Genomic DNA, 14,347 nt, shown 5'->3' with positions numbered 1-14,347 from the left:
ATATCATATGTTGTTCAAGCTTTTCATTTATTATGATATTAACTTTGCCCACAATATATCACCAATATCTTCTCCCACTATAAAATGCATATTTACACAAGTTATTTGCCATATGAAAGTTTTATTTTTTTATAAATGGAATAATTCTTTTTCGAACTTGAGTTCCCCGTTCTGCTTCGTTACCATCCCAAGGCTCTTTTTTTAAATTAATATATTATTAGTACTTAAAAATCTTGAAATCTACTCTTTTTATGTTCATTTGTGAAAGGACATTATGTCTCAAGCTCTCTAGTCCTTGACTTAAAGGGATTCCTAGGCAAACAACTTCTTCTTAAAATGAGGATGAGTAGACATTTATTTCTTTAAAAGTCTGACCTGCTTCTTGTTTTCAAAAGATCTTACTTTGCTTATGGAGTACATGTTTTTAAGAAGGTTGAATAACTATGCAAGTAGTGTCTCTAAATAGAAATTCTAATAAATCTTAAGATGCTACATACAGTACACTGACCCAGGACACAATTTGATCCCTAAAGCCTTCTCCAATCTAATACTTGGGGAAAACAGCAAACAAAAGGCCTCAGTATTAGTAGAAAACTTAGTTCTTCAAAGCAGGTGAAGGTCTTGTTTATTCCTTCCAGAAAGCAGAGGAGAATGGGTTTGCAGATTATAAATGACAGTTACTCTTGTATACCACATAACTGCGATAAGGCTTTACTTCTTTTAGGGGCCTAAATCCAGAAGATAGTGAAATCCAAAGGACTGTAACAAAAAGGAAAGCTTGGATTTTGACGCAAAGAATCACATCAGTCCTTGACTGAGGATTCTTAGTTGTTAAAAACGCTTCCTTTTAGTAGTGGCTAACCTTTCATTATCTGTAACAACACATCAAGTAAGCAACAGTACAAAGGATGCATGTGATTTCGAAATGCCACAACTGAGCCAACTGCAGTTGCCCTCGGACCTTGTAGGAAGGAGTAACCAAAAAAATATATATATATAAATATATATATATATATATAAATATATATATATATAAATATATATATATATAAATATATATATATATATAAATATATATATATATAAATATATATATATATATATAAATATATATATATATAAATATATATATATATATATAAATATATATATATATATAAATATATATATATATATATAAATATATATATATATGGAGCATAGGGCTTTATTGGCATCAAAAGAAACAGTCCCCGCGTTGGACTAGGTAGTTCCGTGAAGATAAGTTTCTCCTCCCCCACCCCGCCCCCTTGAAAGTGCCTCTGGCGACAACAATTCTTCCGGAACATGCCTAGGGCCATGGCATTCCGGCTGTTGAGTCACTGGGTACAGCGGTCATGCGACATAAATATTATTTGATGACGGACATCCTAGGAGCGCAGGTGCCAAGGTAAACCTTTGGCAAATATGACTGTGGTTGTGACTTAGATCCAGAGGAAAGCAGGGTTGAGACTTGAAACGCGACTGCAACCTACAGAGACAGTATTTTAAGTTTGAGGCAAACTTCAAGCCTCCCATGTGACACTCCTAGCTGGTTTTAATGATGAGAAACAGGGTTGTCTCTTGATTCCTTGTAATTGCGTGATTGGAATCTTCCCTAGCCGGGTCCCTACACTTCACCAAGCTTCCAGCATCCTCCAAGTTTCTCCCCTTCCCTTTCCCTCCCCCGCGAAGAGGATGCTCGGATTCCAGCATTTCGCCATTCATCAACCGGTTCACACCGGTGGCGGCCGCCGTGAGGTGACGTCCACGGCGGGGGCGTGCACTCGCCCCCGCTCCTCAGCTCAAGGCCCAGGATCCCGGGCCGCGATTGGTGGCAGGAGGTGCGCACGTAGCTCCGGTTATAAAAGGGAGGGCTTGTGACGCAAGGGCGCCTCGGCTCGCGTATTGGCTCCTGCGGCTGCGGGCCGGCTAGGCGACGCGCTCTCCTCGGAGCCGCTCACTGCATGGTAGCCTGGTGCGCCCGCCGCCGCCTGCATCGCCACCGCCGCCGCCGCCCCGCGACGACCACCGCCACCCCCTGCCCTGCAGCCGCCGCCACCGCCGCCGCTTGTATCGCCGCCGCCTCGGGACCGGCTGTATGATTAGGCCACAATCTTCAATGAGTAAACATATTCCTGTGAGTAGTCGTCGCGCCGCCGCCTCCGGGACTGGGAATCAGCGAGCGTCCCCCCCATCCCGCCTTTGCCTTTGTTCAGGGCCCTGACTTAGCTTCCCGCGGTCCCAGGTTGTGGCTGGGTTGGTCCCTAGTGAGCTAGCGGGTTACGATCCCGTGGTCGGCCGGTAACGACCGGCTACTGGGAAACCAACGCCGGGCCCGTGGGGCTGCGGTATGGCGGTTGGCCGCCTGAAGCATCGACTTCCACGTCCCCGCCGAGCCCCGGGCTGTTGGGACCTTGCGGCCTCACCAGCGCGGCAGGCGGAGGCAGTTTCGACTGCCGCAGCGGGACGGGCGGGGTGGCACAAAAGCCGTTTTGTGACCGCCGCCCCTGCCCTCGGCCCTGGGGCCTGGCGCGCCGGGTTCAGGCTCAGTGGGTTCCGTGGCTCACGGGGTCCCTTTGTTAAGCTTAAGGAGAGTGGCCGCACTCTAGCGGGAGACGTGGCCCGGGGTGGGGCGAGGGCTGCGCGTGTCACTGCGGAGCCGGATACGGGGAGGGCGCGGTGGCGGCGGGGTCGCCACCAGATCCGGGCCGGAGTGGGATAGGCGGGACGGCCCAGCGCGGCTGGTAACGGTCTCGGCCCAGAGTTGTCGGAGCTCGGGGTCTGGCGCGGGACAGGAGCGTGGGGCAGCCACCCCCATGGTGCGAGGCCGGGACCAGAACCTCAGACAAAATGGCCTCGGCGCCCGCGCCTTCAGTCAGGCGCGGCGCGAACCCGTGATTGCGGCGCGGAGAAGGGGCGAGGCGAGCGGGCGGGCCCGGGCGCGCACCGCCGCGTGCGTCGAGTGGCGGCCATCAGGGGCATTCCGGGAGCTTCCCTGGTTCCCGGGCCCGGCTCAGTTAGGTGAGGACACCGGCGCCCCGCCCCGCCCTGCCTTCTCCGGTCTCCACCTGGTAATTCGAGCTGTTCCGGATTTAACGTCCCACCCTCAGGCCCTGGATAATTGGAACAAGTCGAGTCTTGCCCTTTCTCTGGGCCACTCGTCAAGATAAATGACCTGGGTCTGAGCACTTTGGAAAGTGCCAGGGCTACTGAAGCGAAGGCGCCCCGGGCTGGGCACCAGCACGCATTTTTCCTGCCAATCTTGAAAGGGCCCTGGATGGCGCCTTTTAATCGGATACTACTTAGAATTGTTCTTGAAGTCCTTGCTTGTAATGTGTGGGTGACTCCTTTTGGCTTGTGGCAACAGTAGCCAACCAGAGCCAGAATTCTAAAGTTTATATTCTGTCGACGGAACTCGATACAATTCCAAGAGTATTAAGTTTTTATACTGCAGTTGGAATCCTCGATCGGCTTGAGATCCAGATTCGTGAGAGTGCTTCCTGTTATTCTCTTTATGTGTGTTTTGTTTGATGCTAGTTAATCAGTTGAAAACCCGAAAAGTAGATTCAAAAGTAAGTGGCATTTTATACACGCTTTATTAGGTGTGATACCTGAAACCATAGTCTTTTGGCAAAGCGGTTGGTTCTATAGATTGACTTGATTCTGCAATCTGACTTAAGCTTCTCTACAAAAACTGCTCTCTTCTCCCTCATGTATATTAGATTGAATGCAACTGAAATGTGGAAGATATCCCTTTGTGTTTCTAAACTGACAATCATGGATAGGTTTTTTTGGTTTGTTTGTTTGTTTTCCCTGTGAGGAGGAAATTGAGAATAGGGGGATGTCTTGGGCTGAATAGAAAGATGACTGTGGTCACCTGCTTTAATTGAAGTGTCCCCCCAGCCACTGGGTGGCTCCACAGTAAGAATAACCAGTACAGGAAATGAATTCTATATTGTTTTTCCCACTTTCTTTGAAACTTCTTAAAAGCTTTACAGAGGTCTTTAATTCATTGTGTATTATCTGAAAAGTGCCAGAATGCTCCTATTATATCTAATTATTTAGGACTTAAGGTGAAATTAGATTACTACAGTCTGTGTTCATTGTAATGGTGATGTCTTCCTTGGTAATTTAGACAATTTTTTCTTAAACCAGCTGGCAAATAGGTGAAGTAACCTCCAAAGACTTATTAGAACAGTCTTGGACTAGGCATGGTGATACACACCTGTGATCTCAGGGGCTCTGGAACCTGAGGCAGGAGGATGGCAAATTCAAGGGTAGTTTGAGCAAATTAGCAAGATCCTAAAGGGCTGGGGTAATCTAGCGTAGAGGTAGAGCATCCCTGGGTTACCAAACAAAACTTTGGGAATTTTTAATAAACATGACTCCTTATGCTAAATCCTTTGTTTTACAGAAAAATAAACTAGTTCTTTAACTTTTTCTTTTTTGTGATCACATGAATTCTTTGAAATTTAGCTGTAGTAAATTAGCACGGGCTCTATTTAAAGGTATAACTGAGTATGGAAGTAGACACTTCCATTTAATTTTAAGCCTTTTAAATATTTCAATTTAAGCATGGAAAGATAATTTGAGCCATTTTTGTTACTGTTACAAGGTTTTGTTGAGGTAAATTACTCTTTAATACATTTTGTTTGGGTCAGTGGCTCTCATTTAGAGCTCTTGTTAGCTTGTTATTAACATTTTCCTTATTCCATTCTTTACTTAATAAACTAACATTAACATTATGTACATATTAAACTAACATTAACATTATGTACATATTCTGAAAATATCCTGTTGAGTATTCATTTGATTTTGATACTGGTATAAACCTGATTTAAAAGAGAACTTGCGTGAAAAATAAACATTATCTTGCTTTGAGACCTACGGAGAAACTCTAAGGTCCTTTCTACTACTCCCACTGGTACCTACCTCTTTTGTCTCTGAATTAGATTCGAGGTTTAGGCCAGCTAAGGGAATTTTTGGTTTTAAAATACAAGAAAGTATTAACATTATGAATAGTTTATAAATACAAAAGGGAAACATTTTGATACTTCACAATTAACTTCCCAAGAATTATTTTCCTACAATCTGACATATTGTTGACATAATGGAAATGAGAAGTCCATGAGGTTGTTAAGATAAAATGAGATAATGTGTGTGGAAAAACTTTGAAAACAAGTCCCCTTTCTCTTAAGAAAAGGGTATATTGATTAGAGGAATAGATAAGTTTTATTTATAAGAGCCAGTTAATTTTATTCTAGACAGAGTAATGTGAGCTGTGTGTGAACTATCTCTGATTTTATTTTTACTTCAGTGTATTTTGAAACTTAAAGAGGAAGAAATGATAGCACAAAAGGAAAATATAGGTGTGACTTCAGATTTTTTTCACATTTAAGAACTAAATCTTCAAGGGCAATTATTGAGAAATAATTACATAAAGAAGTTTTTATATATGTAGAATGGTCCATACAATTGACATCTCCACCTCACCCCTTTCAAAAATATCTTACTAGGGCTGGGGTTGTGGCTCTGTGGTAGAGTGCTCATCTCACATGTATGAGGCACTGGTTTCGATCCTCAGCACCACATAAAAATAAAATAAATGTATTGTGTACATCTACAACTAAAAAAAAATATATTTTTAAAAAAATGTCTTATAAAATCTTTAGTTGGACAAATCAATATAAGAAGTTGTACATATAGGTCATAAGAATTAAAACAGTCAAATATTGAGGAATAATTAACAGAAGAATATATATAAAGAAATTTTGCCAAGTATAACTAATGATTTCAAGGAATCTTTGTAATAAGTAATTTCATTCTAAAGGGTTTATGAGTGCTTGTTTTAGGCTTATTGGTTTACATTTGATTCAATTAAAAGTTAAAAAGATACCTTTGGCTCTAATTTGAAAAGATAGCTGTACACTTAAATGCTATAAAAGTGTAACATGTTTCTTCTGAATTGGAAAATAACTTTTTCTTTCTTTCTTTCCTTTTCTTTTAAACAGCAGTTCTGTGGTGTTCTTGGTCACACATTTATGGAGTTTCTGAAGGGCAGTGGAGATTACTGCCAGGCACAGCACGACCTCTATGCAGACAAGTGAACTGTAGAAATTCATTACTACTCCACCAAGAAGCCCCCATAAGAGTGGTTAACCTGAACACAGACGTATTGAATTGAAAATCCACCGAGCATTTTACAGGAGTTCTGACCTGGATGGGGTAAACCTCAGTGCACTTCCTTTCTATTGCCTCAGTATTACTGGATTGAAGAATTGCTGCTTCTTGTTAGGAGGTTCATTTCATTTCCCATTACTCCCAACTTCATACTCAAAGCACTGAGAATATCAAGTGGAGTATATTGAAGTAGACTTCAGTTACTTTGCATCATTTCTGTATTCAATTTTTTAAATTCTTTCATAACCCTATTGAGTGTTTTTTAACTAAATTAACATGGCTCGAATGAACCGCCCTGCTCCTGTGGAAGTCACATACAAGAACATGAGATTTCTTATTACACACAATCCAACCAATGCAACCTTAAACAAATTTATAGAGGTAAGATTTAATACATTATGATGTCTTAAATTGATTGTAGCTTAATAGTGGGATTTTTGTGTACTGTTTTTTAAGATGAGATGGCATACCTATGGTTCCAGTTCCCAGAAATGAAATATCATTAGTTTGGGATAAATTGCTATAAAATTTTTGAGAAAGAATATACTTAATTTAGAACTCATAAATGAATAGTTCTTCAGGTTCGCCTATGTGTAGATAAACCCGGCACAAATGGTATACACCTGTAATTCCAATGATTTGGGAGATTGAGGCAAGAGGATCACAAGTTTGAGGCCAGCCTGGGCAACTTAGTGAGACTGTCTCAATAGTAAAAATAAAAAGGACTAAGGATGTAGCTCAGTGATAAACACCCCTACATTCAATTCATTGTACTGCAAAAAAGAAAAAAACTATAATAGTGTAGTCCTCACTTTTCTTGTAAGTAATTTTATAGGGGAAGGCTGCCATGTTTGGATTTTTTTTTTTTTTTTTTCATATGTCCTCTTAGCCTCATGCTATAACCATATAGGTTGTCTTGGGCCCCACTTGATGCTTAGAAGCTACTGATTCTGCTGCTTTCTGATGGCAGTTTTGTGGTCAATCCTGTTTAATACCTGTCTCAGCATCAGATTGTTTTTACTAGGAAGGAAGGAATATAATGCTGGGTAATTTATCTGGACATACACATTTTGTTTCATAGATATCTATAGGTGTACAAAAACAGCAAATAGGCCACTCAGATCATAGGAAAATACCACTTACATGTTTTTGTAATGTTAGGAGAATTATAATGAGTAGTAATGTATTTTAAAAGCTGTTGTATTAAATGATAAGGGTATTTTTAAAAACTATTCTCAGGATTTAAGAGTTTTTGCATATACTTGTAAGGCTGATTTAGTTCCATGTTAAACATAGATAGGAGGTTCTACTGTTCTCTTCATGATGTTCTGTTAACCAGCATTCTCAGTGATCAGAAATTATCAAAATGGCAAATGATGAGTAACAGTAATACAGTTATGAAGATCTCATTAGGATTTTTTTTAATGTATATTTTATCCAGGAACTTAAGAAGTATGGTGTTACCACAATAGTAAGAGTATGTGAAGCAACCTATGACACTACTCTTGTGGAGAAAGAAGGCATCCATGTTCTTGTAAGTATTAATAGTTCCTGTGTGTTTAAGATAATGTGCTACAAGTTTTATTCAGATAAACCACAGACCTCAAGAAGCCTAATTTTAAAAGTTTTGTAAGATTTTATGCAATAAAAATTTCAAATATAAAGGTGAAATCTAAGCAAAGGTATGAAGTAACTAAAAAATTTTTATAGGGCTGGGGATGTGGTTCAAGAGGTAGCGCGCTCGCCTGGCATACATGCGGCCCGGGTTCGATCCTCAGCACCACATACAAACAAAGATGCTGTGTCCACTGATAACTAAAAAAAAAATAAAAAATTTTATAATGATTCAGCATTTAGTTACATTTCATTGACAATGGGAGTTAATAAAACATGTGATTAATCTTTAAGATCTAATATATTTAAACATTCTTTTGACTTAGGATTGGCCTTTTGATGATGGTGCACCACCGTCCAACCAAATTGTCGATGACTGGTTAAGTCTTGTAAAAATTAAGTTTCGTGAAGAACCTGGTTGTTGTATTGCTGTTCATTGTGTTGCAGGCCTTGGGAGGTAAGAGCAATTCTTCATTTGGTTCCAGAGAAACATCTATATTGATATATAAAAACACTGGTATTTGCCGGGTATAGTGGGGCACACCTAAAATCTCATTGCTTGAGACTGAGACAGAAGGATCACAAGTTGAAGGCCAGCTTGGGCAATTGTTTTTTGTATTTTTGGGGAGAGAGGGTACTGGGAATTTAATTTAGGGCTCTCAAACACATCACCAGCCCTATTTTATATTTTATTTAGAGACAGGGTCTCACTGAGTTGCTTAGTGCCTCTCCAAGTTGTGGAGACTGGCTTTGAACTCACCATCCTCTTGTCTCATCCTCCTGAACCGCTGGGATTACAGACATGTGGCACCATGCCCAGCTCAGTTTTTTTTTTTTTTTTTTTTTTTTAATCATGAAGTCAACATGTAACATATAGGTATAACTTAAATATGATGATGGATAATTATACTTCAGGACTTGATTTTGAAATTTTGACTGATTAAAATTCTTAACCTTTCTAGAGCTCCAGTGCTTGTTGCCCTGGCATTGATTGAAGGCGGAATGAAATATGAAGATGCAGTACAATTCATAAGACAGTAAGTTGTGAAATCTGTCTTTATTTCCTTGTTGAAGGTGTCAGTAAGTTTTAAATGTATTATAAATTGCCCTTGTGATTTTTATCTTTTTTTTAAGATAATAATATCCCCTTCTTTATAGTCCATGCAGATGCTCATACTACTAAGATTCTAATCCAGCAGCATCATTTGAATTATTATTTTGCTTTAAATTACTGATTGAATATGCTATTGTTGATACATATTTTATTGAAGTATAATTAGATATAGTTAAGAATACATGAGTCTCAACAGCTCAGTTGACAATAGCTAAATAAAATAACGATCTGAAGCAATGTATAAATGCTCTAAAACATTCCTTCATGGCCTTTGTAATTGTCTTCCTTGCCTCCAGAAGCAATCTCTATCACTGTAAAATTAGTTTGTCCTTTCCTTCCAGAAAGCGGCGTGGAGCCTTTAACAGCAAGCAACTTTTGTATTTGGAGAAGTATCGTCCTAAAATGCGGCTGCGCTTCAAAGACTCCAATGGTCATAGAAACAACTGTTGCATTCAATAAAACTCGGGCGCCTGATGCTATTGCCTTGGAAGTGGAACTTAAGACGGGACCTAATTTGTCGTATATATCAGCCAACATGTTGGCGTGGTGAATAAGTCTGATGAAGCTTCCATAGGAGTATTGGAGAGCAGTTTTACCAGGCCACAAGCTTGACAGAATTTCAACCTCTATGTTTGGGTTATGATCAACCTGTTTGGACACTTAGCAAAAGATTCTTGCTGTTCACAATTTAAAATGTGCTTATCATTTGTACCAGTTGACCTTTCCTGAAATCATGCAGTATTGAGTTAATGTCTTTAAATCTATTTCCATGCCAGAATCTTACATAAGAAATTTAGAAAGATTAGGTGCCAAAATACCCAGCACAATACTTGTATATTTTTAGTATCATACAAAACCAAAATTCCAGGAACTAAGAACACTCTAGACCTTATGTGATTTATTCCTTCAGTCATTTCAAACATTGTAGGCCCTATATGATTATTTGCCTGCTCTTTTTATGTTTACATCTCCCACATTCATACCAGTATACATCAGGTTTGCTTTTACCTATTGGGATTTTTTGTTTTTGTTTTTTTTCCTTTTACCAAGTCTTACAGCAATTATTTTTATTTAATATCTTTCTATAAGTCTTTATTTTTGCTGTTATGGGAAACCTCCATTTTGAAAACCTAAGTTTTTACAGAAGCACATGTCTTTAAGTCTCCAGACAAAAAAAAAGCCTTACAGTTAATTTAATGTTTGCACTCTGAGGTGCAACTTAACAGGGAGGGCCTGAAAAAAAGAATGGGAGGGGGCTATTAAATATTTTTAGTAAAATGTTGCCTTTGTCTCGTGCAGAACCTGTAGAATATATGCTCTTTAATTTAGTAAATATTTTTTTAAAAGGTAGAGATGCTCTGTTATTGTAGGTAAAACAATTCTTAATCATAAAGTTTCTGAAATTCTTGGTTTTTTTTCATAATTATCAGAAGTTGTTTACCAACTTTTTGTTTGAAGTGTGATTTTTTTTTTCTTTTATTCCCAACCTCTTGCAAAAAAAGAAAAAAGTGGGTTTCTGCTGATGAATTGAGCAGACATCTAATATTTTATATGCCTTTTGAGCTGTGTAACTTAATATTTGGATACTTGATAATTTTGTTTTATTATGTAATTGATAAAATGGTGATGTGTATTAATGTTAGTTCAACCATATATTTATACTGTCTGGGAATGTGTGGTTATAGTTCTGTGGGAGAAATAATTTGTCAGTGTTCACCAGCTTGTAAAAACTTAGTGCGAGAGCTTAAACATCTAAATAAATAATGAAATGCATTTATCATCACTGAGATTGTTTTGCTTAAAGTTAAAAATTTGTAGTAAACAATGAATTGCACTTCACTTAATACCATTTGTAACATGTGTCCACATTTTTTTTTTTAACAAATGAAGGAGTAAATGAAATCAGTATTTTGGTAATCTCTGAATTGTTTTAAGGTCCTGAACACTGTTTAATACTAAACACTTTTCATTACAAACTCTTTAAGGGTCTAGATAATTTTGAACCAGTTTATGTATTGTGTACTGAGAAGAAACCATGTATAGTAGAGAAAGGCCTTGATTTAAAGTTCACTTCTAATTATTAGTGGTTTTGTGCAGCTTATCTTCCAAGATTCAGTTTTTCTTTTTTGCAAATACATACCTTTATATAAAGATTTTGGAAATTAACTTGAACCCAAGTATTTGGCACATGAGCGCTTAATAAATGTTAAATCTTTTTTCAGTAATCTGAAATACTTCACACACTTAAAGGGACAGATGTCCTTGTCTTTATAAATGCAAACAACTCCATTTGAGTAAAAAGGTGATATTACACTGTGTTTTCAAGAATTGTTTGTCTTCATGCCAGTCTAACACTTAATATGGATATATCCATTTTTTAAATTAGCAAGGGCCAAGGAATAACAGGCCTCTCTAGGCCCTGCTCCTTCAAATCTTACATCATCTATGAGTGGGGCAAGTTATTTTACCTGAGCTATTTTGTATACTGTTTTTAAAAAATACAGCATATTCTAGATGAAAAGATAATTTTTGTGTAGTCTATTACTGAATAATATGTTATCACCACATAGCCCCATCAAACTTCATTTTTGTTGGGAGAAAAAAGTGCCATCATGATTAATGAAAAAAATCTGTTAAGTTTGAAAAGTTGAATTAATTTGCAGTATTGATTGTATATATTTGGTGCTAAAAATCACTTTATAAACATCTGTACAGTATCAAATATTTTGTATCTTGTAAATATGGCTAGTTATAGGAATACCTGTAATACATCCTAACCAATCCCTTATGTCTAATGAGATTTTAAGGAATTGTGAGTTGGTCTTGAATGCAGGAAGTTTACCAGATGGTATTCTAAAATTTGGTCACTTGGGTTTGGATATCTTTAGTGGGATGATATATATATAGTGACTAGTTGCCTAGGCTTGTCTATTGGAACCATGTTGACTGTAGGAAATGTGATTGCTAAATGATAATGAGAAACTGCAATCTCCTTTTAGTGAGAGGAAAACCTAGAAATTGGGTGCCACTGTTCATTTTGCAGTGTTCTGCAACCTTCATTTGTTTTCTCAGTGCCCACTTAGGGCAATGCTCTCCTATTCCTACACCTTAACAGCCTCCCATCCTGGTATGTGATCACAGCTGATCACATTCCCCTTCAAAATGATGCTGTGGTTCCCAAAATCTCAATCTCTGGGGATCTGTTTTTCAGTGTCATTCATTTGACAAAAAGCCTACTGTTTGCCAGGTATTTAAGAGTATTGCAGAGAACATAAAAGATGGTGTCAGCCAATTCTGATCACCAAATTCTGATCGAAATTAGAGAATGCTTTCTGTTGAGTTTCAGGAAATGTAATTTGGTGAGAATACTTCAAATGGAAGTAGCAATATACGTGGCAATGATTTCTTTTTTTTTACATGTAATCAAATTCTTAGAAGTTTTAAAAAGTACATGAAGTATAGTAGTATCTGCCATACATGTTTATACCCCACATTCTTGATTCCTTGAATTAATGTTTGTATTTATGTGCTTTCTTACACCTGAATTGAAATTAAAGACTGGTTTAAAAGTGTCTGACACAATGTTTCCGCATTACCTTTTGGGATAACCAGCCTTAAGTAGAATCTTAAAAGAAAAAGAATAGAAAATTATATTAACCTTCAATGAACTAAGCCAGTTAACATGCATTTGGAGAGAAATGAAAAAACTGACCATAATTCTGTAATTTGATAAATAATACCAGTTAATTGGTATAGTTATAACTACCATTTATTAAGAATCTTACTGCTGGATAATTTTTGTAATCTGAGATCCTTCCAATAACATGTTCTATAATAGTTGTACCAATTTTATAGACAAAGGATGACCCTCCAGTTAGGTGACTAGCTAATAAGATATAGAACTCAGGAATTCAATCCTGTGTTCAAATCGGTCCACTGAACCACACAATCTAATATGAATATGTGCCTATCTTGTGTAAGCAATTGTTAAAAGCTTTTATGAGTTCTTGAACTCAACTATTAAAATCACTCATTTTCATTAAAGACAAAATTTCTTCCTAAAGACTATATAAACCCTCTTGTAATTTTTTCCACCCAAACCCCCTTTCTTTTTGCAGAGAAACTTGAAATTTAAGTAAGAATAAATTGTAACAACTCTGCAGTCTCAGTAACAATATTTTTGACATGTAAAATATTTATCTCCCTTTTAAATTTCATATCTGTCATAGGAGCCCAAACTGATGGGACATCTAAACAGTGCTGGTTAAGATGGAAGGCAAAAAGGGTTTTGGGATGTCTCATGGTGACTGAACAGAACTGGTCACACAGCCACCCAGCAAAGGAAACTTTACTAAGGGGAAAGCCAGAAGTACATAGCATTAATTGCTACTACATCAGCATTTGTTAAGAGTACATCCACAGCAACACTTCATAACAAATGAAATATCAAGTACAAGGGGATGAAATTTCCAAGCACCAAAATGGGTATGAAATTCAGGCACTAAAACATACTATACATAATTATATACTATAATTATATATGTAATTTTTTATATATAATATATAATTTTTTATCATAAGAACTTATTTAATCTTACTTTAGATATGATTTTAGCCAACTTGGGTAATTTTGATTACCTATCAGAACAGAGGTGGTAAAAAAAATGGCAGAGCACAGGGGAAAAAAAGCATATGGGTAGCAAGCAGACACTTAACAGCCTCATACTGAGGACTAAATTATGAAAATTCAAAAAGCACATCCATTTGGAACAAGTCGATTCTATGACTAAATCCTTAGGCTTATATACAATAAAACAATTATAACAATTACCCATAGTCATCAAGAACATTAATTATTGTTTTTACAGTAAGGAATTTTATAATCCAGTATTTTCAAGGAATGTTCTTAAATGCCAATTTTTTTTCTGTAGAGTCCTTAACATTCTAATGAGAATTTTAAATTCAAGAAAACAATATGGTATTTAACCATTGTGTAAATCAACATCCCCCCCCAAAAGAAATGATGCACTGTCAGTGAGTAGTTGAGCAGTTAACAAGGGAAGTTATGTTACCGTTATCAACTCCCAGCTTAAAAGGGGGTAGAGGGGAAAACTGACCAGAACTGCAGCGAAGTGTTAAATGAGAGGATGGCCTAAAAGATACTGTGAACTTAGAAGACAAACCAACTACTAGCAATCCAGTACTAAGAAATAAACCTATCCTCATTTCACTGTCCACTTTGATGTCTTGTTTTGGTCTCCCTTCTCTTCTGCATCTGCCCCTTTAGCCAAATCTAATAGGAAGAGGGCAAAGGAGCCAGCAGTGTATACTGATAGCCTTTTGGATGCAGAGCAGAAAATACTCAAGTGGGAAACAAAATAATCATGTACCATAATCACATCTTCCTCACAGATGATT

At 37.7% G+C, this 14,347-nt stretch overlaps 2 protein-coding genes across 5 annotated transcripts; both read left to right on the top strand.

The window, feature by feature from the left end:
• The first annotated feature begins 1,895 nt into the window (after positions 1 to 1,895).
• On the top strand, positions 1,896 to 6,208 carry LOC139706027 (uncharacterized). 3 transcript variants are annotated; one of them, XM_071613287.1, is made up of 2 exons: positions 1,896 to 2,158; positions 6,033 to 6,186. In XM_071613287.1, exons 1-2 carry the CDS (start codon positions 2,120 to 2,122, stop codon positions 6,126 to 6,128), a joined length of 135 nt encoding a protein of 44 aa, XP_071469388.1. In that variant the 5' UTR covers positions 1,896 to 2,119; the 3' UTR covers positions 6,129 to 6,186. The 3 variants fall into 3 exon arrangements, with proteins under 3 accessions (XP_071469388.1, XP_071469387.1, XP_071469385.1); XM_071613286.1 differs by lacking the exon at positions 1,896 to 2,158 and adding an exon at positions 2,165 to 3,593 and having other exon boundaries at positions 6,036 to 6,208; XM_071613284.1 differs by lacking the exon at positions 1,896 to 2,158 and adding an exon at positions 2,165 to 3,593 and having other exon boundaries at positions 6,033 to 6,208.
• Positions 6,209 to 6,359: 151 nt separating this feature from the next.
• Ptp4a1 (protein tyrosine phosphatase 4A1) lies at positions 6,360 to 12,511 on the top strand. 2 transcript variants are annotated; one of them, XM_071613283.1, is made up of 5 exons: positions 6,360 to 6,582; positions 7,643 to 7,735; positions 8,142 to 8,272; positions 8,778 to 8,852; positions 9,275 to 12,511. In XM_071613283.1, the coding sequence occupies exons 1-5, from the start codon at positions 6,478 to 6,480 to the stop codon at positions 9,477 to 9,479; spliced, it is 609 nt and encodes a 202-aa protein (XP_071469384.1). In that variant the 5' UTR covers positions 6,360 to 6,477; the 3' UTR covers positions 9,480 to 12,511. The 2 variants fall into 2 exon arrangements, with proteins under 2 accessions (XP_071469384.1, XP_027794017.1); XM_027938216.3 differs by having other exon boundaries at positions 9,271 to 9,390.
• The last annotated feature ends 1,836 nt before the right edge of the window (positions 12,512 to 14,347 follow it).

Source organism: Marmota flaviventris, chromosome 6 (assembly GCF_047511675.1).
Source record: "Marmota flaviventris isolate mMarFla1 chromosome 6, mMarFla1.hap1, whole genome shotgun sequence".
NCBI classification, from domain to species: Eukaryota; Metazoa; Chordata; class Mammalia; order Rodentia; family Sciuridae; genus Marmota; species Marmota flaviventris.
This window is presented reverse-complemented; position numbering and strand designations above follow the sequence as displayed.